We start from the raw sequence: 22,508 nt of genomic DNA, 5'->3' as shown, positions 1-22,508 counted from the left end.
GTTTTTATTATTGTCTTTTTTCTATATATTATACTATTGTATTCTATCAAGCACTATCAACACTGGATACAGAAGCAAGAGTGTCGTTGCCCATCTATCTCATTAAACTCCTCTAAGAACCAACGGCCCTCTGATCTCAGCAGCGTTACAGACTTTGTTTGTCTGAGTGCCGGTGTATGTATTATGCCGGTGTATGTATTACACCGCCGATTGTGACGGCACTCAGCTGTATTTCACACCTTTTATCAGCCTCTCATCCGTAATCACACTTTATGAAAAGCGGCCCTTGTGTTCATCATCGCCCTCGTTAAGCACGCAAAATGTTGTTCCGCCCGCGATGAATGAATCAGGCGGTAATTCTGAACAAGCGGATGGCTCTCCTTGGTCTTCTCTGGCGAGCCGAGACCGCCTGGTGACTCGGAGCAATAACCCACGGAGAGCCCAGCTAATGTCCTCCTAGCATCAGGAAGTCGCTACGTAAAAGTTCTCTTCCTCCCCCACCCCCCACCCTCTGCCCTGTTTTCTTTCTGTGTTTTATTCGAGACTTTTTTCTCGGACATGAAACTCACCCCTCCTTCCTCTGGCCGTGCAGGAGAAGTGCCATCAGTACTGGCCAGCGGAGCGTTCAGCCAGGTACCAGTACTTTGTGGTGGATCCGATGGCTGAGTACAACATGCCCCAGTACATCCTGCGAGAGTTCAAAGTCACAGATGCCAGGGTATGTCAGATTCACTCTGTGTGTGTGTGTGTGTGTGTGTGTGTGTGTGTGTGTGTGTGTGTGTGTGTGTGTGTGTGCGTGCATGTGTCCATGCCTTACTGTGGGGGCTGGGATTGAGTGCCGTTTTCCACAAATACAGCCATCCGGCCCAAATCCATCTTAATTTTAGGGTTCCGCACAAACGCCGACAGACATGCTAAATGCTAAGAATTATAGCGGCTGTGATTTCAAGGTAGCGGCGATCAGAACGCGCCCCGTGTTATTTTTACTGACAGGTTGACGTCAAGTGAATGCACCCTCAAACGTGTTTACCCCGGATTTACTCGCCCAGCCTCTATGGGTTGCGTTTGTGCGTCTGTGTGGGTGCGTACGTGCGTGCGAGCCGAGCACGCGCCTCAAGATCACTGTGAAACATGAAAAGCATAGCCTCCAGTCCCCGAGGGCCAGCGCTGCAACTCCCTGTGATGCAGTACTTTCAATGGGCTATAAATACATTCTACTGTCATCAGAGGGCCCTCAGCGCCGCAATGCTCTAATTCCATCCGCGCACCAGTGCGTATCTATAAAGAGAGTGGAGAAGACGAAGAGGAAAACTGTATAGAATACTTTGTTGTACGTGGAAAGAGAGAGGAAACAAGAAGCGTGAAGCCCTGGACGCTGACTGCAGAGCGGAGCAGAATGTTTGATTGCACTTCTCCGTCGGCCCCGGTGCCTTCTTGCTCCCCCGTCGGGTCGCCAGCTTCCCTCATATCGAATCCCACGTGTAATTACGCGATTAGACATCAGCGGTGGAAGTCAGCAGGGTCGCGGCTTGGCGCCGCAGCCGAGAGGCTGTTTATTTGTTTCACGCGTATTGGAAGGAAGGCCGGCGAGAGAGACGAGCTCGGCCAGACCGAGCGCTGCCTCGTCGAGAGCCCTGCTCCACGTCAATACCTGTCTTTCAACAAATCCATACCCCACGCCCACCCAGCCCATCTTCTGTGCACCTGAACCGCTGCCTCTCCTCGTCTCTCAGGATGGCCAGTCCAGAACAATCCGCCAGTTCCAGTTCACCGACTGGCCGGAGCAAGGGGTGCCAAAAACCGGAGAGGGCTTCATCGATTTCATCGGACAAGTGCACAAAACCAAGGAGCAGTTCGGCCAGGACGGACCAATCACTGTACACTGCAGGTAGAGAGCGACAGCAGGCGCGGATTGATTACAAAATCAAAACCTGAATGCCGAGGGAGGCGGGGCAGCTGCTGCCTCGCAGCTCTTTTTAATTCAGTCTCTCATCATTCAGCATCACCGTGCAGGTTTGCCACTGGCAACTCTTTCCCCTTCAATCCCGACATGCGATTCAATCACCAAATCTGATTCACAGGGCCCACATCCATTTCTGTCGGGAAGACTTGATTTTTCTCTGAAGATCAAGTGTGTAAAATTTGGCTTGATTTATGATTTTTATATTGGTAAACAGTGTTGTTGGGATTACTCCATAAAAGTCATCCAACCGCTGATTCCTGATTACTCCTTTAAAAGTAATCTAATTACTTTGGTTCATAAGTAATCGATTACCAATTACTAATTACTTTAGTTTAAAAAAAAGTATAAAGTAACAGTTGAGAACGTCTGGTTTCCTGCACATAATGCACAACGAGCCACGATACTCTGTGATGTAGACGAGATGAACTCAAAACAATGTTTGTATTTTCAGCCACGCTTGTTTGGGTGCGTCGTCGCTTATCAGTGACGTTGCTTGCACGACTGCATCATCTATCTGCAACAGCATTGTTTTTTGGTTGTTTTTCTAAATTTCAGGCATTTTGTGGATAATGAGACATTTTTAGCTGGCAAAATATTTCAGAAAAGTAATGGAGTCATGACTTGACAAAGTAATTATGATTATAATTACCCGCTTTGCCACAGTAATCCCGTTACATAACTAGTTTAATGTTACATTTTAAAAAAAGTAGTTTAATCACAGTAGGGGATTACTTAGTAATAGATTACTCGCCAATACAGTTGGTTAAAGTTTAACGTAGTGCTCATAAAGACATTAATAAAAGTGTATACTCGCAGTACAACCAAAGTAATTTGCTCTCCCTACCCTTTGAATGCTTCTCATACATATAAGAATACACAGAGCAATAACGGTCTTGCTCCTACTTCACTGCCATCTTTTTTTAATGGCCGGACGTCCTTAAAATGGTTCCCTCACTCACATTTTAACTGCAGAGTTGCCGAGGTGAAATTTAAGACTCTTGCGCTGTGCTTCCTCAGTGCCGGGGTGGGCAGGACCGGAGTGTTCATCACCCTCAGCATCGTGCTGGAGAGGATGAGGTACGAGGGAGTGGTCGATCTCTTCCAGACGGTGAAGACTCTGCGCACCCAGAGACCAGCGATGGTGCAGACCGAGGTGAGAGGAGGTCCCTGCCGAGTGTTTCTGCTGCTCAAGTTACTTCTTAGCTACTTTACATTTAACCTCAAGTGTCACTCGATCAAGGCTTAGAGAGGCTGCTCAGTCTCAGCGGCAGCTCAAGTAAACTTCCCGTTATTAATATTCAAACATGCCGCGCAACGAACGGGCAGCGCTAAAGAAGGAAGGTCAAGGTGCAAATTAGGTGTGGGATTGTATCAGTGACTCAGTGGGACCCAATCCCAGCTTTATGAGCCATATTTCACTTTGGCCTCTCTGATTATTGGGTGCAGCGCAGCGCACGTCGTCTCGAGAAGCAGCCAGGAAATGAGCCGAGCTGATTGTACAAGAGCTTGTGAAATATTTCAGACCTTCTCACTCATCTCCTGCATTTCCCCCCCCCCCAGGACCAGTACCAGTTGTGCTACAGGGCAGCACTGGAGTACCTGGGAAGCTTTGACCACTATGCAACATAACCACTCCCACCGAGCAGCGCCCCCCACTGGTCCAACCTCTCAGGAGCGTGCCAAGTGTCCCATCTCAGCCACCATCCACTCACTTGACTCCCTTTCGAAACGCGACCCTGCCCTCCTCTCCGACCCCCCCTCCAGCTACCGGAGGTGGGGGGGGTTCAGGGGGGTCGGGAGGGGCAAAAAAAGAAAAAAGAAAAAGGGACACGCGCGCTTTCCGCCCCGGCAACTGGCTAAAAACCAATCGCAGAGATCGACGCTGACACATCCGATGACACACAAGAGATTTTGCTTTAAAAATGAGATGAAAACAAGCCGGGAACAAGACAGCGACTCTGACAAACATGACAACCGTTGTACAGACGCGACGGCGCAGAGCGGCAGCTCCGCCTCTCTGCTCCGTCCCAGCCAAACCTCCCCGATTGTCAAAGGCTACTGGTAGCACTAAGAGAGCATCCTCTCTGTTTTTATGTTAATTTTATTGTCGATATTATGACTCATTATGTTGGTTGTTATTCTTTAGTGTACTCTCTCTTGTTGTTTTTATTAATCATTTAACATATTTTTCTGTCTTAACCTGCCCAGCCTTTGGGCGTGCATTATTTCATAATCGGTACTCTTTTCTTTTTTTTTCTTTTTTTTTCTTTTTTTTCTTTTTTTCTTTTTTTTTTTTTTAAAGAAAAAAAATATTTTAGGGTACTTTAGCACAAGGGACATGTATTTTTAACACGTTCCTAGATACTAATACAGGAGGACCACTGTTCTCTGAGGCTGCTGTCCGATTTCTTTCATTCACACATCTTTCTTTTTTTTTCCTCTCTCTCTCTATTCATATTGTGTGTCATATAGTTTTTGGTCTAATTCAAAGAATTGCCTTTCCACTACTCGTTTATCGACAACCTTCGGAGGACTGATTTCAGAGCACACAACTAAACGTGGTAGCTAATCCCGACGCGGAATTAAGCTCAAGGAGACCCAATCAAAGGAGCGACCACATGGGAAGCACATGTTCTCTATTTTCTATTATTGTTTTCCGTTTGTTTGGTGTGATTTTTTTTTTTTGTTGATGTTTTCATCAGAAGCCTTGGGCATTGAGGCCTTCATCCTCCATGGCGGAGAGCTCACCTGCAGAAAAACAAGACTTTTGTGCCCAAAGGGGAGTCAGCAGAAAGCAAATACCCTGATCTCTAAAATATCTCTTCAGAGCCCCTCCCATTTCCTTCACTGCCCATTGGCCCGGTCGGTCGGCTGGATTTTGAACCACACACACGAGACAGGAAAAGGGGCGGAGGCGGTTCCGAGGAGTAGAGCCATGATCGCTGGCATCTGTACAGAATCAACCATTCCTACCAGAGGGAAGGAGACTCAGCCCTTTGGACTGACACCTGATATTATTTTATACCGGAATAGAACTATAAATATATATATATAATTATGATTGATTATATATATGTACATTTACACATAGATATATCCACAAGCTTCAAAGGTATATTGTTAAAAAGGATTAAACCTGCTGATCTACCAACCCTAGAGACCGCAGAGCCTGCCGTCCTAGAGTGCGTATTAATGGAAACACCATTGTATCTACTGTACTACCATAGTAACCTTGACAGCTGGTCGTCCGTCTGAACGAGGGAGAAAAAAAAAACAGCACAACCCCCCCCCGCCGCCCACCACCCAACCCCACCCATCCTTAAAGGGCCGCTCCTCACCCAGTGCAGACCTTCGCACCACTCAAGCACACGTCCTTCTCCCACAGGACCCTGCCAGTAGTCGGGAGCATTTTAATCCGAGAGGTCCTGACACAAGAGGCGGTGGTGGTGGTGGTGGTGGTGGTAGTGGTGGCAGCGGCGGGGGGAGGAAGGGTGACTTGGAAAAAAAAAAAAAAAAACGCTGATGAAAAACTTAAAATTGTTCATTTTTACCTTGTGAATGCTTAGTGCTGTAGGGGTTCGATCTGTTGTACACAGTCTGTTTTCTATCTGTTGATAAAGAACTGGAATTTAAAAAGAAACTGTTGTCGAAAAAAAATCAATGTTAATAAAGTTAAATAATTGGGTTTTTTGTATAAATCCTGTGGTGTGACGGCTGTTTTTTTTTTTGTCTTTTTATTTTTTGAATGTACGTTGTTGTTTTTGCACACAAAGAATATTGAAATATGTGCTTTTAATCTCTTTTCAGACTGCTTTCCCTTGTGCATATGACATTTCAGTGAGTCACCAAGACTTTAAGTTGGCAGCATCTGGCAGTCGTAGTGGGCTGGGTGCAGAGAACCAGGGTCTTCAGCGTCACTCCGCAAACATTTTCTCTCATCAGCAAACTCCAGCTGGGAAAGGCCACTCCGATGTTAATCCCTCAAAGTCCCACGTCTTCCTTGCAGCAGCTGTGATGTCAGCGTAAATTCACAAAAGTGCTCGTTTTGAGTCTCTTGACTCCTTTCTTCCCCTTTCTCATGCTCGCTTAAGCAAGTCGTCTTCTCCCCATCGACAAGTTGCTGATCAATGCATTCAGACATTTATTCATGTGGTTTGCCATGTAGCTCTTTGAAACATTGTGAATGAAGAGTATGAGCGTAGAGGCACGATACAGCTGAGTAGACCTGCTTCATGGAAATATAAATACTGACTATTGGCAAATTAAATCACATCATTTATTTTTACTTTACTTTGTAATGAAAAATATACATATACATTATGAGTCATTGTGTCATATGCCAACTGTTATACAGTATAAACATTGGGCCTTTATGAGGCTTTATGGGGAAACTCTTAGCTAGTTATATTGTTATGACCACCTGGCTCACAGCAGATCACGACAAAGTGGAGACTACACAGTTTAACCAATTCAATACGTTTATCAAAAACAAGAGCCTAAAATCCAAAGAAGACTAAGCATCAGTGCAAGTGGCAGCTAACTCGGTGGAGTGTGATGTGGACTGTTGCGTTGAAAATGTGCAAACTAACAAGAAATAACTGATGAGACCTGTTGGCAGTCATGATGGCAGGCAGGGAGGGAGAGAGCGTGAAGGCCCAGGAATCTTCTCCCTAAAGGCAATCAGGCCCAACCATGTCCGCCTGGATTGGACCTGACCTGGAAAGCAAAAATGGGCAAGTGACCAGGGTAACAGCGCCTCCCCCACCACGCAGGAGAAGGACGCCTATGCCCAGGAATACAGATATACATGACAATATCACTAAAAACCAATCCAAAGCATTACTGAATCCCATCAGGTTTGGGGTGGTGGGGGTTGCAAAATCAAAATGAAACTTTAAATGTTATTCATCCAAAAACCAAAGTTTTTTTTGTCCAAACATGGCATTGACGGCAGAAATGAGTTTAAAGGGCCTTATCGTGTGACACATTTATGAGTTAGAAATGAAGAATTTCCATGACGGTCAAAATAAAACCTCACTGTGTATGTTTCCTTGATGTTGTAGTTGTCCCCCAGCAAAACCATAACAGTAACCCTCCACTGCCCACACAACATTGTCACGCTGCCACGCTGATGTTGTACAGTTTAATTTGAAGGCTCGTCTGTTGTGCTTGAAATAACTACTATCGTACACGCCGCACAACCAACTGACATCATTGCGGTTGTCTGAACCGTGACCAGCGCTATGTTTTCCCTATTTAGAAGTGTTAAAACTGCTCTGCCTTTACCAGGAAACATCCCAAACAGCCTCTCTGCCAACGTTTGATCCTATGTGCTGAGGGTGCCAGAAAAACATGACTGTGGACATGACATTTACGTGCGCAGAACACTGATGAGTCATGTTCTTTCGTAGATATGATGCTCAGTTTACCCGAGCGTGAGGGAAACTTTGAAGGCAAATTCCCTTGGCTGGAGATAAAAGCCCAGTTGAAGAGTTTGTTCTCCGACAGGCGCCTGGCAGAAGACGGAGCGGGTCCACACCAGTCACAAACTCTTCACTGGCGGTGAGTCTCAAGATTTCATGTTCTTGCATTCCATTCATCTGCGTCATAACCGACTCTGTGTATGTCGAAGAGAAAGTGAGGCCTCCAGTGTTTTCAGCAGATAAATGCCGTGACCACAGCCTGGTGTGCGACTGCGGCAGCAAGTTCTCAGAAAATCCTGGAGGTGAACAATGAGTGAGTCTCAGTCACATGGTTGAAACCTCTGCTCTCTTTACCGGCAAGCTGCCCCTCCTCCTCGTCTGGATCACTGCTGCAGGGGTAACTGAAGGAGACGGAGCAGCTTGAGGCCCGGAGCACCCTTCGGGTCTCTGAGAGAATCGTTCAGAAGTTTGGCGCTGAGAGCCGGTGTTACTTTTGTCCGTGTCCTGCGTCCCGTCGACGAGCCTCTCCGAGTCTGCAAGATTGCGCCAAGCATTACAGAGCGCTCGGCCAACGCGCGTGAGCCTCGGTGGTGAAGTTCTGTAATTTTGAGGCTGCCGGTAAGGCCTACGGTTTCTGGCAAGCAGGAGCAGAGTAGTCTAATGATGAGGGTGCGCCTGATATTCCATCCAGCGCACTACATCACGGGGGATGAACCTGCAAAATCCCAGGAAATCTACAGGAAACCCTGGGGGATTTGGTTCAGGAGGAATCTTTTCCACCAGTGGAGGTTTCCGACAAGGCGCCAGACACATCTCAGTCCTCCGTCGTCGCCCATTTAAAGACGCCTGAGCAGATACGCACAAGATGTGACAGCCAGAGTTTCTCTGGTGTGATTCAGATAGCGTTGCATAGCGTAGAGTTTACGCTCTGGAAACTGTGTGTCAAATAATCCTTGAATCCCTGGGTGCTCAGATTGACGCCCAGTACATTTAACCCCCGGATCAGCGGTTTTCAAAGTGTGAGGGAACTTCATGGGAGGCGTGGTGTGAGAAAAAAGGAAAAAGAAGAAAAAGGTGTAAACATCTGGTTAGCGAACTACAGGGGCAAAATGGATAGATTTTTAGTATGTAAATTGAAAGTGAGAAAGGACACAGAGTCTGTGGCGAGCGGGAAACGGAGGAAGTATGACTCTGATCATTTCAAATTTGGCTTTTCATCTGTTCGTCCTGACGCCGCTCCACTGCCACAGTGCATTATCTTCAAAGAGGTGCTAGCTAACGACAGTATGCCACCATGTAAACTCCTTAGTCATATCGAAACTAAGCACCAAATCATCAAAGCGTTTGGCACTGTAAATACCAAGGCTTATTCAAAATATGCTAAATACAAAGTATATTTATTAAAATGTGTTTAAAAGAGATGTTAAAAACGCACAAAGATGTTTTAAAAGCTGTTTAAGCAAATACACAGATAATGATTATTTAAAAAAAAAAAATATGTCAATTGTAATAAGACATACAAATGTGTAAGATGATTGCAAAAATACAGATGTATTTTGTATTTATGTTTTTTGTTTTTTTGTTGTTTTTTTTTAAACATTTCTGAGTCTGCGTGGAACATACAAAGCACCGACAATAACAGTAATAATAATTGGGGGAGGGAGACAGGTGGCGGCTGAGTTCTCTTATGAGAAGCTCACTATCCCACACTTGCCCTAGATGATACCTCAACAGCCCTGGGACAAGGCAGACCGTTGCCTTGTCAGCCCTTTAGCCCTGATGGCAGGACAGGCTCGCGGGGCAAAGGGAGGCTTTTTTTTTTTAGAGCAGAGTGCTTGATATGTTTGTCAACTTCAGAGATGTTTCAAAAGCTTGAGGAAATTATGTTTAAAGGCCCCACAGTGTGAAAATATGCCAACAGTAATCTCAGCAGTCTCTGGCCTGTCTGTGAACTCCTCACATAGGAAAACCCATCAATGAATGTGTGTTAAATACCACATTTTATGATCACAAACTGCTGTGATACTTGTTCCAGACTAGTGATCACACCCACTCTGAGTTAGCCTTTCCAGTCATAACTGTGACCATTCATGTGGACGTGCTGTCATGTCATCAGTTTCTGCAGGAAGATAAAAATTGAGCGTTTTATCAATTCACTTTTCTATTTACTGGACTCTGTAAACACAGGGATAAATATGCTGATTTGAAAAAAAAGTTATTAAATGGGACTTTTAAAATAAAACAGCAGTTTTAACAGCAGTCTTAATCCAAGTATTTCCACTTGATTTATTGTGGGATGTGTGTGTGTAGTTCTGTAACACTCACAGTCGGGGGCAGCATTGTGCCGTTTTGCTTCACACAGTGAACGTGGTCCTTCACGTGTGGCTGCAACTACACCCAAGAAGTATATGTTCACGACGATTTATGTGCATCATTCTGCATATTAGCTGTGCAACTGGCAAGACAAATTGCTACACACACACACACACACACACACACACACGCACGCGCACACACACGCACACAAAGATATGTGACTGCTGAAGTGTCGCACAATCCGTGCACGCCCCTGCTGAGGAACAGACGGGGGTGGGGTGGGGGGGGCCTCAGCTTCTCCAGTCGCAACTGCAAATTGCAGTGTATATTTGTTCTTGGTCCACGATGAATTTACCTTGTAACCACTTTCTGCAAGGAGGGAGGTGTTGCCTTTCAACAGGAAGCGCAAGAAAAAAGGGTGGTGGAGGGAGGGTGGGGGCACTCATTGTCTCGCTGCATCGTTTTCCGCAAAATGCCTGTTTGGATTTCGGTGAAAAGTACTTTTCCACTTGCAGAGACGACACTTGGCTGAGGGCTACTTGTCCAATTATCGAACCACATCTTGTGCAAGACAAGCGTAGTAGCCTTGTGCCTTATTTCCAGCCTTCCTAATGACACCTCCACTGGAATGGCGTGTTTATAGTGTAACTGATTGAGGGCTCCCTTAAAATCCTGCCCAAACCTAAACAAAACGTGTTTCTCCACTCATCCACGCCCAGTGGAAAGGATTCAATGCGATGTTTACGGTATTCTATCATATTTAAATTGGGAACATACTGTGTTATTTTTTTTAACTTGTGTGTGCAGAAACGTCAGACGGTCTTCATGACTAATGTAATCGTCGCTGTTGAGTGAGTCTTTGCAGTGTAAACCGATCAAGTGTTTTCCTCCGATTGATTGTGACTCGATTTAGCAATTAACAGCTGTTTCGGCTTTTTATCGCGTCCGTGGCCCGTCCGTGCAAACTGAACACATCTGCGAACAATATGCATGGAGGAGATTTGTTCCTGCGTCATGTCATGCGAAATGTTTCTGTGCTGATTTCTGTTCAAGGATAGAAATGCACGATATCCCGCGTTGCCAACGGAGGGCCCGTAATGTAAACACGCGAAGGGTTCTCCGGCCAGTAATGGACGTGGGTGTTTGACTAGTTTGTGGTTATGATTGTTTTCCCAGTTTTATGTAATGAGGTATTGATAAAGGTTTGGTCTGGGCCATTTTGCTCCTCGCTCACTTTTCCTTTGTTTTGGGAAACTTCCTAAATAGTTTGGGCTTACCTCATGTGTCCATCTGGTAAACGAGCCCATAGAAAGTAATGTCTCTGCTTATGAATGATAATTTTAGCTGCTAGTTTAGACACAGCTACAGTTTTAGGATTCCTAGTTGTGCCGAGGCAACATTAGCTGTTTAGCTCCACCGCATTTGACTGAAACTTTGCCAAAACAGTCCAGAGTAAAATGAAATTGTGTTGTGAGCCTTCCATGCCACTCTCTGGCCATCTTTGAACACAGAAATTATTTGGAGATATACTAAATTATTTGGATCTTCTTGGGGGGGGGATTCTGAGGGCAGCGAGCAGCATTTGCTTCCTGGAAGCCTCTTTAGTCTCTCAGATTAAAGGAGAAAGACTGGTGACACTTCAGATCCGGCTCCTGTACAAGAGTTCATCTTCTCATCATCATCATCATCATCATCGTCATCATCATCATCAGATAATAATGTCACTCGGTGACATTGTCAGATACCATCAGTGGTCCTCTGATCTGATTAATCTCATTAATTTGTCTTTCTGCTGTCTCCACGCCAGCACTGGGAGGTTTCGGGCTGCCCTTAAAAAAAAAGAAAAGAGAGAAAAAGCAAGTTTGTACTGGTTCCTTTAAATTTTGGTCCCCACCTGAGGTCACTGAGATAACAAGTGTAGATTATCCATTTATACATGTGTTTCGTGTGTGCGACAAAAGCTAAGGTAAAGATTCCTTTCCTTTTTGTTCCCCTCTTGGTCAACACTGAGAGAATTTTAAGCCCTAAAAATTTAGCAACATTTCTGCCTTTCGAGTGAAACTCTGCGAGGCGCGATTTGTGTACAGTCTGGCTAGGCGGCGGGAGCGTGACTCATGGTGATAGAATGATATTTGTTTGCAAATAGTTTGTTTCCTGCTTCCTGTACACTTTGAACGTGCAGCGCCGACACCACGCATTTACGCAGCTGAAATGTCAAATCTCCGTTTGTCCTTTATACCTGCAGATTCGTCTCTTGTTCGAGCTTCTCAGAAAAAGAAAAAAACCCTGCCAGACACTGAACGCGTGCCTCCGTCCCTCATGCACCACTTCACGGCCCGGGCGCTGGCTCTCCTCTATTTAGACACGGCCGAGCCCTGCACACCTGACGCATTTCCTCCGATGGATGGGATATTTATTTAGATTGCAGTCTGGAGCGCCTGATCACTCCCAAAAGCGAGCGGGCCATCTGCTCCTCATTTGCCCGCTCAAAGGGCTAAAACACCGGTTTGTATTGGAGCAGACGCGAACGTGTGACTCTCGACAACAACAGCCCCGACTTTTATCCCCAAACCAAATGTAGATTGGATCGGCCCAAAGTGCCTCTGCTGCGATAATTCTGCTGAACAGACTCGAGTGTTGACTTAGCGCCGTTTAAACCAATTGTGAACTTTCCTAATTCCCACTAAAAGATTGAAAGAAAGAGACCCCGCCGACTGGACTTGATCGGCCCAATTGAGGTTATTACCGATCGCCCACTTAAGACGGCGGCCTGTCCTGCGGCAGAAGGTGAATGTAAGCCCTTTTGCTCAGGCCAAAGCATCCTTTAGCGCTCCTGGAGCTCGAGCCAGGGAGATTATCATGTCAGGAGTAATCCGACTCGGCCCAGGAGCACAACTATGGAGGAGGAGGAGGAGCAACAGTTTGGTGGGGTGGAAGCAGGCAGAGGCAGCGGAGAAGCACTCTGCGCCTCTCAGGGAAACACGCGCTCCCTCCTCACCCCAAACCATCTTCTCCACCGAGCCGCACGCTCGCCCCAGTCGGAGAGATCAGGAGGAGACCTGCTGCTGCTGGAAACAGGGTAAGAAGACAGCGGTTTGTCTTTCCTACAAGGGGCTGCCGCGTGGAGACCAAATGATTTCTGAGGGGAAGGACTTCCCCAGCAGATGGAATAAATGTTGCTGCTTCTTGTTCTGGTAATTCCATGACCCTGGACCTCTGCTTTGCTCTGTTTCAGCTTCAAATTAGAGCCCCCCCACCCTCACCAAAAAAAACCCAAGCGCGACCAGAGAGGATATAGCAAGATGACGGAGTATTTCTGAAGAGTGTCGGATGCCAGTTCAGTGACTACTCTCAACATAAGAACGTCTCCTTTTTTTTTTTTTTTTTTTTTTTTTTTTTTGAATGGAACGAGGAGAGTGCCATGAGGCACGCGCTGAGGTTCGGAGGAATACTGATTTTGATCTTTGCGACTCGGAAGACTTTCTTCAGAAGAGAAGTGCAAATATGACAAAAGAATAACACAGCCTGGACCTGAATCAAGCCAGGACACCTCCCCTACATGTAGGCACAGGGAGCTGGGATGACTTTTAGGGAACCAAGCAGCAGTCCTGCCCTCGCTGCTCGCCTGTGATGATGATGGACTTACCCAGCCAGCACTTGCCTGTGGAGGTCAGCTGAAGACGACGCCACGCAGCTAAGTCTGGATTAGCCGGCCGAACGGTAAGGACGCCACATCTTCTTTTGTTAGTTTAAGCCGGCAGCTTACAGGGAAGGCGTTAGGTGTCGCTCACAGGGATGCCTCGCAGAGTGCTCGAGTGGCAGAAAACACACGTTGGATTATCAACACGCGGCCCACACTTAGAGCCCGCTGGTCAGGGTTGCACGGTGGCCTGTCACAAAGCGGTTGGCGGGGTAGCGGTCGGCGGGGTAGCGGCACACTCCGGGAACCCAACTAACAAAAAAATATAAAAAAATAAAATAAAAAAAAAGAGTGCATCTGTTTTTACAGACGTCTTCAACAAGCACAAATGACAGCACAAAGCAAGTTTTGTTTTGACAAGGACGCATACTTTCTTTGCCTGTCATTCATCCAAGAAAGTGGTTTGCTTCACTGTCACACATGATTGCTTTGCTTTAACTCTCTGGCGTCTTGAAAACATTGTTGCATATTCTAAAGCCTTCCAAAGAAGACTGATGAGCACTGATAAAGGATACATAACAGGCATGCCCCTTTAACTGCGATTAGCGAGAGCCGCATGCGGTGGAGGTGAAATGAAAACAACTTGACGATCATCACTATGAGAATTTTGGTGAACTGGTGATCTCTTCTCACTAAACCCATATCATACATAGAGCTTATACTTTATCTAGCAGTGCCCCGAGGGGGCCAGAAGGAGGTTAAGCCAGCCAATTGAGCTGTTCAGCTTTCATAGTCTGCAAAAGCCGCTCAGAAGTGAAAGAAACTGAAGTGGGAGCAGAAATTATGCACCACTCCTCAGCAGCAATTTTGTCTCTTTAATATGACGTTTTCCCCAAACTATATTTTGTGCACGCTCTCAATTAAAACATTAGTCAGTTAAAGAGTTCACCGCACAACTGCAACTGTCATGTTCCAGATGCTTTTACTTGCTTGTGCTTGCTGGCCTGGGTCAGACTTGAATGTATTCAGCGTGTGCCAGATGGCCGTCAACCTTTTGTAGCAGCAACATCAACATGTTGAAGATGGGTTTAGAGGTGACGTTGTGTGTGTGTGTGTGTGTGTGTGTGTGTGTTCAAAGAGGATCTGGCATAGACAGATTAGCAGCCAGAGTGGCAGCCCCGCGGACTCAAAAGTTCAAAAGTGGTCGAGACAACATCAGACTCACACGAACGGACCAAAAAAAAAAAACCAAAAGTGACAAGGCAAGGAGGTGCTATCCTGCCAATCCCCACGTAACCTCTCCACTCAGTTGGGAAAGTTGTTTCAAGGCATGACAGAGGCTCTACCTTGACTCAACTCCACCAGTTACAGAAAAGCAGGGCTGGTCGGGGGGGCCGGGTGTGAGTTGGCTCAAACGGCACAGGTGTCTATAAGGCGTGACTGTAAGCGCGTGTCCCCCCCTCGCGCCTCCCCGAGGCCACTTTGAACGCAACAGGTTGGTGTCGCGAGATTTGTTGCTGCGCTGTCAGGTCACTGGATTAATCCGCATTAATCCCCGGGATGTGATAGTGGGCCTCCCAGAATAAAGTCTTTTTTAACCGCTCACCTCTCACTCTCGGGGGGATTAAAAGGATGCTGGGATCACTTTAAGGATACATGGTTGAAAGGAGGGGGGGGGGTTGGAGGGGTGCAGGGGACCCCCCTGCACCCCTCCAACCACCGCCCCCACCCCACCCCCCACCCCGATGCATGTTTTCCCCAAAAACAAACGGCGGCAGCCTTCCCGCTAACAAGAAGCAGACTTGTTTTAATTATCCTGTAGTTACCGAGTCACAGAGTGTGTGAGCCAGCTGAAGATCAAGTTGCCCAGCAAAATTACAGCACAGTCTAGCCTAAGCCTTTTCCTCGCTCGCATTAGAACCAGGGCTGGATTTAGAACAGCCAATCCTGGATCCCACCCCCCACCCCCACCCCCACCTCCTCGCACCCGGAACGTCCACCTTGTTTTGCCCACTGGCTGGTCCACCGTGCTGCCTGCACACAAATGTTCAACTAACTTTTGCTTCTCACGTCTGACTTGAAGAGGAGATTAATGCCCTCTAGTGCTCTCTCTCTCTCTCTCTCTCTCTCTCTCCCTCTCTCTCTCCCTCCCTCTCTCTCTTTCTCTACCCTCACCCAACCCCCCCCCCCCCCCTCCCCACTCACTCCCTCCAAATTGGAGGTGTTGGACGGATTAACACATACGCATGTACAGAAAGGCCTGTGCTCCACCACCGACACTGCAGCCAGGTGTTAACCCACGTGACCGCAGATAAAGCCGGCAGGCATTAGTGCTAATCCCGCCCTGATCTTTGGAATATGTCCCTGTTACCTCCCCGAGCACTCTGTGGCTCTCCCCAGGCCTCCTGATGCTCACCTAAGAGGGAAAAGACAAAGACAGTGCCTCATTTAGGAGCCCCCAAACCACCTTTGTGTCCCTGAAGTCAGACAGTAGGTGCCTTTCCCGCTGTTTGTTTCGCTCCTGTGTTATCTTTCACGGCGCTGGTATTTATGAGGTGTGTTCGGAGCAGCCACACAGGCAGCCCGGTCACGTGGGCGGAGCTGACAGCAGCGTGGTGTTGGTGGTAATAATGCCGTGTGGGTAAGGGGGGGGGGGGCGCGAACGCACCTGCAGACGTGTCTACATATCAGGTATTACGTAAGAGCGCCGTGGTTGCCGCTGGGAGCTTCTGGACGGAGCAGGAGCGGCGCTCAGACTCTGTCGCTCTGTACGGACGGCCGGCTCGTGTCATTACGATCTGGGGGGAAAGTGAAACCACGCATTTGCTGCACGTCTGTGTTTATGGTATGTGAGTCACAGCAGCGGGTGAAAGGGCGCGCGGACGGCGCAGACAGAGCAGGGCTGTATTTAGGGAATGCATAGGAACACATTCAGCAGACGCACAGAGCCGCCGTCTCCGGCACAAAGGCGCTCTTCATCCATCGGTTCCTGTCTGCGATCTTCAATCACTGTCGTCATGTCACTCTGGACGAGGTCCAGGCGGCCTCGCAGACCCCAGACCCCTCCCCGGGTCCCCAAGTGTAAACCGCAGACGCCACTCGCTCACCCCGCCGTGACAGATCTCCACTTCATCTCTTCCTCGCACAGCCTGCTGGTTCCGCTGGCTCCCCAGGACCCAGAGTGCCATGCTGCTGTAATTACATTACCACGGGCTTAGCGGAAGCCACGGCCACTGGCCCAATTATTTCCTCGGAAACATCAATTTTATTGTGTCGTCGGGAAGAATGTCATCTTTGAGTCAAAACAAGAAGTTCGGGGTCCGACGCACATACGCCCGCCCACACGCACGCACGCACGCACGTACATACGCGTCTGCGGAATGGCTTCAACAGGCTGAGGAATTCATGGCCAAGCCAAGCGCTTCTTTTTTATGGTCTACCTCAAACATGTTAATGATCCTCCGGGACTGTTCTCACCCCTCTGGTAGCTCCTTCAGGTGACATATGGCTGACAGCAGACATCAGTGTTGCTTTTTTCCCCCTCCACATACCTCTTTTTCACTCCCGTTCTGGCTGGAAAGCACGCAAAGCAACAGCGAGGCAAACACACACACACACACACACACACACACACACACACACACACACAGAAAAGCTAAATCTGTGTCTTTTCAACTCTCAGAAAGGATGATTTTCTACATTTGTCTTGAGCCCCGCACCGTGCGAGCGTCTTTATTTGGGGAGCGTGCACGGGCACATCAGCCCTGATGTTTGGCCTGGGCCAGGCATGCTGCTCCTCCCGGGTGGGAGCCGTCCAGGCTGCCTCCGGAACTCATCTGCACTTTTATGTCTAAGTTGGAGGATGGCTTTTCCTTCTGCTGGAAAGTCCTCTGGGGCTCCACTATACATCCTCTGTGCTGTCCTCTGTTTGCCCAAAGACAGCAGTGTTTTGTCCTGGCAGGAAGCGGAGCAGTCGCTCGCACACTTCCGTTTACACCCCCTCAAAATGGGAAAACAAAACAAAACCAAAAAAATACTGCCACCACTTTTTCTTATCAATATCTGTATATTTATGTCCTTGAGCCCCAGGGATGTCAAACACCAGCCCTTCTAATTAATCATCTGTGACCGTCGAGCTGAACAGGCTGCAAGGATTCTCCCTGCCACTTTGATGGGTGCCAGCCGGCTGCAGATGGCACTCAGATGTGAGTGTGAGCGGAGCAATCATGACGATCTCGCTGTCTTCAGGGACGTGAGCTCAGAGTGGTCTTCCTTCTTTCTAATTGTTTTATCAAGATGAGTCACAGTGCAGACGGGCCACAGTCCAGCAGTCGTGTGAAAGCAAACACCGGGGCAGGATAATCATCTCATCGGGGGTTATTGATAGAGATTGATAGTATGAAAAAAACAAAAACAAACCATCTCCTCGTCTATCTCGGCTAACACACCGTGGTGCTCTTTCTGAGGTCAGAAGCGTTGGATGTTTACAGCCGGAGCTGTGAGGTGTCTGCCGTGAGGACTATGGTGTGGAACCGACAGAAGCGGAGCCAGATTTTCCAACAGGGTTACGCTATCTATCATGTCTGGCCATTAAACAGAACCTCGCGCAAGTCAAAGTCGGGAGTCGGCAGCGCTGGGGAACATTTTGCGACCGCAGTTCCACGTTTGATTTACACACACTTTGTCAAATGAGGCCGTTGGCTGAAATGTTTGACTTCTGAAATGAACACTGTTCTGGGCCTCCATTGTGCCGAGGCTGCCTACCACGTCAAACCCATATGGAATTATGAGTGATGAGTCAAGCTCTGACTGATAGGACTGGTTATACCTGTTTATAAGCTGTTTATTCCACTACAGCTCATGCATGCGACTCCCTCTTATTTTCCTTCTGCGGTAACCAAATCTCCGCAGCCTCTGGATTGCCCCCCTCTCCGCCCATCGGCCCCCCCATCCCCATTCCACCAGCACTATTCCCACTCTCCGTGACAGTACGGATTCCACCAGAAAGCCCGAAACGTCCCTCTTTGCCCTTCCACCCGTATTGTCTTTTTGTCAATTTTTTCTTTTTGTTTATGGCGAGGAACCCACATGCTGAAGAGGCAAGATTCCAGAAGTTATTCATTTCAGATGTTTGTGTCTCCACTAAACTAGACAAGCATTTGTGACCTTTTGTCCCACTGTAAACACTCCAGCTGCGTGTACATTTACGCTACAGAATCCAGTCTGGTAAAACACTCACTGGGGTCAGTCTGTTAGTCACTGCATGCCATCATACTGTTTCCAGCTCTGGAGGTTTTGGCTCTCGGTTGACATGACATTAAAGAGGCAAAATAGAAAAAGTGGGTTCACAGAGCTTCCTGATTAGATGTGGCATGACATTTTAGGGAAGGAACACACACACACACACACACACACACACACACGCGCGCGCGCGCACAAGGATGCTTCATAACGAGACTGCGGCTGCTGTGGTGAAGGGTCGATTGGACGGGTGGGGTTTGAAAGATAAAGAGATTTGCAAATACAGATGTTAGATCGTCTTCCATCACACTGTAAACAGGTGTGGTCAAGAAATCCTTCTAGAAGGGATTTGTGCAACAATGGTTCAAGAACATTGGCCTCTATAAAGAGGTGTTTTCCTTGGTAAGGGATAAAAGGAGAAAAGCCTGACATTCTTGTCCGTGTCAAATGTTTCAGATAAGGCTCACAAACTTTTCAGGGATTTTGTGGGACTTGCAAAACTCACGGGACCTGCCTGCCTTTGGGCTTAAAAGAAAATGAAATGACAGTCAACATTTCCTTCTCCGGGCCAGCAGCGATTAAACACACACTGCATTCTCAGGTGTCAGCAAGCGGTTTCAAGCTCGCAGTTCGTGAACCCACTTAAGGTGGAAATGAGCTGACAGAAGTGTCGGACAAAGTAAACCGGCGCTAAAATAAAACGCCTTGTTGAGAGATGCGCATTCGCGAGCCTGTCAGTAAAGTGTGACGGGGTGTGCGGAGCAACTTTCAATGCCGCCCTCTCTCGTCTCCTCAGTGTCTGAAGGGCTGCAGGGACTGTTTACCTGCTCAAGGTCGCCTGACCCCTGCCTGTCTGTCTCCCTTCTCTCCACAGAATTTCAATGCTCCTCCGTGCTCTAAAATGAAGTTATGGAAAGGTGCTACTTTTGCCTTCGTGCTCTGTGGCGCAGCCCTGACCATCGTCCTCATTAGGAACATGACCGCCGTCGGACACCTCAGACCCAAGACCAAGCACTCACACACGTCCTCGTCCTCATCGAGACAGTCCTCGGCGTCGGAGTCAGCATCCCAGCACTTGCCGCCCTCCCACCACTCGTCGCCGGAAGGAGGGGAAGCAGCAGCGGCAGCAGCAGCAGCAGCAGCGGCGGCGGCAGCGGCAGCAGCGGCGGCGGCAGCGGCAGCGGCGGAGTCGTCCCAACACATCGGCGGTCTCCACCGGACGGTCCGCTCAGCCGACCAGATGAACTCCCTCTTCTCAGAGTGTAAGATAAACTGCTAAAATCCTCCGTCCTTGTCTGGTCTCCGCCGAGGCGCCGTCATTTGAGAGTGCTGCCAGAGTTCAGACGGAACACTCGGTATCTGACGGCCTTGTTTATAGAGCAGATTTTACCGTCTCGCACGAACCTGCAGTCAATTAGCACCTCATAGTTCAGCAGCCCTCCAAAAGAGTTTTATAACCTTTGGGAGGAGTGGATGTACCCACTTTCTCCCTGAAGGGCTCTCAGCGGCTTGAACGGGCCTCAGGGAACTCCAACCTATGGCAATAACTTCATAGCTGTCATTGTGTCAGGCGAAATAGTTACATTCTTGCACTCGGGTCGTTCATTATCCTGCAGACCGCGTGACGTTATCACCCCCACCACTTCGCTCCCTGTCTGATTACAAGAAATCTCATAATCTCGTCCCAGCTGTCGATCCATCCGTGCTGACTTCTCTCCCCTCTGTCAGTTTCCAGCATGTTCCAGAGCTTCACGGAAGGCGAGCTCCAGCACGTGGTGGGGACGCTGCTCGACAGGAAGCGGAGGAAGAGCAGGCGCGCGGGCGGGAAGGAGGCCCGCAGGACTAAAAGAGCGCGGAGGCCCCGGCCCTGCTCCCTGAGGGAGCTGGAGCTGACGGTGAGCGAACTGGGCCTGGGCTACGAGAGCGACGAGACCGTCATGCTGCGCTACTGCAGCGGCAAGTGCACGGCGCAGAGGCACAACTACGACATCACCATGGAGCACATGATGCAGACGGGTTTCTCCAAGAAGGGCCGCAAGGACAAGGTCAGCAACGGGCCCTGCTGCCGGCCCACCGCGTTCGAAAAAGACTTCTCCTTCCTGGACAACAATAGCCGCTACCACACGGTGCAGAACGTGTCGGCGAAGAACTGCGGGTGTGTATGACGGCCCCGGGACGGAACCCAACACTTCCTCATGCTGCTCTCAGCCTCGGTCGGATCAGCGGGACGACAGAAATTCTTTATGTGGATTAGCCCCTCGAGATGCATCATCTCGTTTCCAAGGGGGTCCAATGTGGATGCTGGTAAAAGACACAAGTGGAATACAAAGTCCAGGAAAGCTCATCAACGGCCTTTTTTTCTTCTTCTGTTGACGCAAGAAAGGGAAGAGAATCACACGGACAGCGAGTGCTGCGCCACTGTGGATTCCAGGAGGAGGCACCCAGACCCATGACTGCTCTTTGCAACTCAAAGAAACATTTATATTCTCTTTTTTTTTTTTTTTTTTTATCTGTGTAGTAACACTGTAAACTGTGGTGTAACAACAATGTAGCAACATTATGTCTGTGATGTTACATTTTAAAGTGGTAGTGTATGCGGTAGATGAGCCACGGTGGACTAGATCATTGCTGTTACTCCACTTCCCACCAGTGGGCGCTCACTTTCGCCCATCTGAACCTCGTCATTTACAAGATAAGCGCGCGCGCCCCCCCGGTGACAAACGTCAGGTAGAGCAAAAACATTTTTAAAAAGTGCTAAAGTTAAATCCCAAAGCCACGAGTGCAACAACAACAACAACGAACGTGCAGGTCTACTTCACGCCACCACTTGCGGGCCGGCGGAGTCGTTGTTTCTCCAGGTGGCTCGGCGAGCAGTTTCCCGCTGCTTGTTTGCATTAGCGTCACTGATTGCAGTGTTATTACACAGGTTAAAAAAGGCACGCGTGTTGGGCGGTGGGAGGAGAGTCCTCTCCGACGGCTCCAGGTTCGAAAGCCGCCTCTGATTATCACGTTTTGTATATTCATGTTGTATAGATTAACAACGAGGAGCAGCTAAAAACACGTAAACACTCCTTCACTTTAGTAACAGAGCGACGTGAAAATCTATCCCACATGTTTTTACTTCCAAGAGCACGTCACGGTAACGTGAAAGACTTCTTCTTCTTTCTTTTAAATACGTTTTCCAAATGAGCCAGTCTTGAAATTACCCTTAATCCCCTGGAAATCTCAACTTCAAAGAATTGCCAAACCCTAACAAGTCTCTTCAACACGCATGATGACTTCATTAACTTTGATCCATTAACACCTCACGTCTCGAGTTCCAGGCGATATAAGCCCTTTCATATCACCTCTGGAGGTAATTTTGTGAGCGTTTGTCCTCTGACGTTTGAGCTGATTTTGACTTAAAAGTGAATTGTAACGCACCCTCCCAAACCCTCTCCACCAACCTGCCACTGTCCAAACCTGACTACTCTCTGGAAAAGTGTTTGCACCCCTTAATTAAACCCTGTATCTTACTACCATACCAAGCCCACAGTACAGCCTTTTATTGGCCCTTTAAATGCCTCCTTGTTGTTTTGCCTAGTAGTGTTCGAGCAACGAAGCTGTTGAAATGAGTTATGAAGCATTGTTTTTTTTTCAACTTCCATAACTTTATTTGGTTTAAACCCACCGCAACTTTGCCTGAAGTATAATAAATTATGTTGGGTTTTTGTTGTTATTGTTGTTGTTGTTGTTGTTGTTGTTGTTTTCTTCTGAAGATGTGCCGCGTGGGGCACTGATGCAGCGCATCTGTCATTGTAGTTTATATTGTATTTATTTTGGAAAGTAAATTATGTTTTTTTTGAATATTTATTTAGAAAAACCACACAGAAATGGGACAGCTTATTATTATTAAGCAATCGTGCCAAAAAATGTTTTATCCGAC

The 22,508-nt window shown here is 48.0% G+C and overlaps 2 protein-coding genes across 9 annotated transcripts in view; both read left to right on the top strand.

The window, feature by feature from the left end:
* Positions 1–4,232, top strand: part of LOC142885460 (receptor-type tyrosine-protein phosphatase F-like) — a 165,674-nt gene extending 161,442 nt beyond the window's left edge. For all 8 annotated transcript variants that reach the window (XM_076021913.1, XM_076021917.1, XM_076021916.1 and 5 more), the window contains 4 exons: positions 593–718; positions 1,734–1,888; positions 2,981–3,116; positions 3,524–4,232. In XM_076021913.1, coding sequence (XP_075878028.1) covers positions 593–718; positions 1,734–1,888; positions 2,981–3,116; positions 3,524–3,592 — 486 coding nt within the window. In that variant the 3' untranslated portion in view covers positions 3,593–4,232. The remainder of the gene's footprint in view (positions 1–592; positions 719–1,733; positions 1,889–2,980; positions 3,117–3,523) is intronic.
* A 7,873-nt stretch (positions 4,233–12,105) lies between these two features.
* On the top strand, positions 12,106–22,106 carry LOC142885459 (uncharacterized). The gene is made up of 3 exons (XM_076021911.1): positions 12,106–13,422; positions 19,458–19,845; positions 20,312–22,106. The coding sequence occupies exons 2-3, from the start codon at positions 19,485–19,487 to the stop codon at positions 20,746–20,748; spliced, it is 798 nt and encodes a 265-aa protein (XP_075878026.1). The 5' UTR covers positions 12,106–13,422; positions 19,458–19,484; the 3' UTR covers positions 20,749–22,106.
* Positions 22,107–22,508: the final 402 nt, after the last annotated feature.

This window comes from Nelusetta ayraudi, unplaced genomic scaffold (assembly GCF_046127955.1).
Source record: "Nelusetta ayraudi isolate G7.1 ecotype Tasmania unplaced genomic scaffold, CSIRO-AGI_Nayr_v1 ptg000011l, whole genome shotgun sequence".
Lineage (NCBI taxonomy): Eukaryota > Metazoa > Chordata > Actinopteri > Tetraodontiformes > Monacanthidae > Nelusetta > Nelusetta ayraudi.
The sequence above is the reverse complement of the archived record's forward strand: the minus strand, read 5'-3'. Positions and strand labels throughout refer to the sequence as shown.

Coding starts and splice junctions, on each gene's coding strand:
- LOC142885459 (XM_076021911.1), top strand. CDS start 19,485: ATGAAGTTATGGAAAGGTGCTACTTTTGCCTTCGTGCTCTGTGGCGCA. Junction 19,846..20,311: donor GAACTCCCTCTTCTCAGAGT/GTAAGATAAACT, acceptor CCCCTCTGTCAG/TTTCCAGCATGTTCCAGAGC.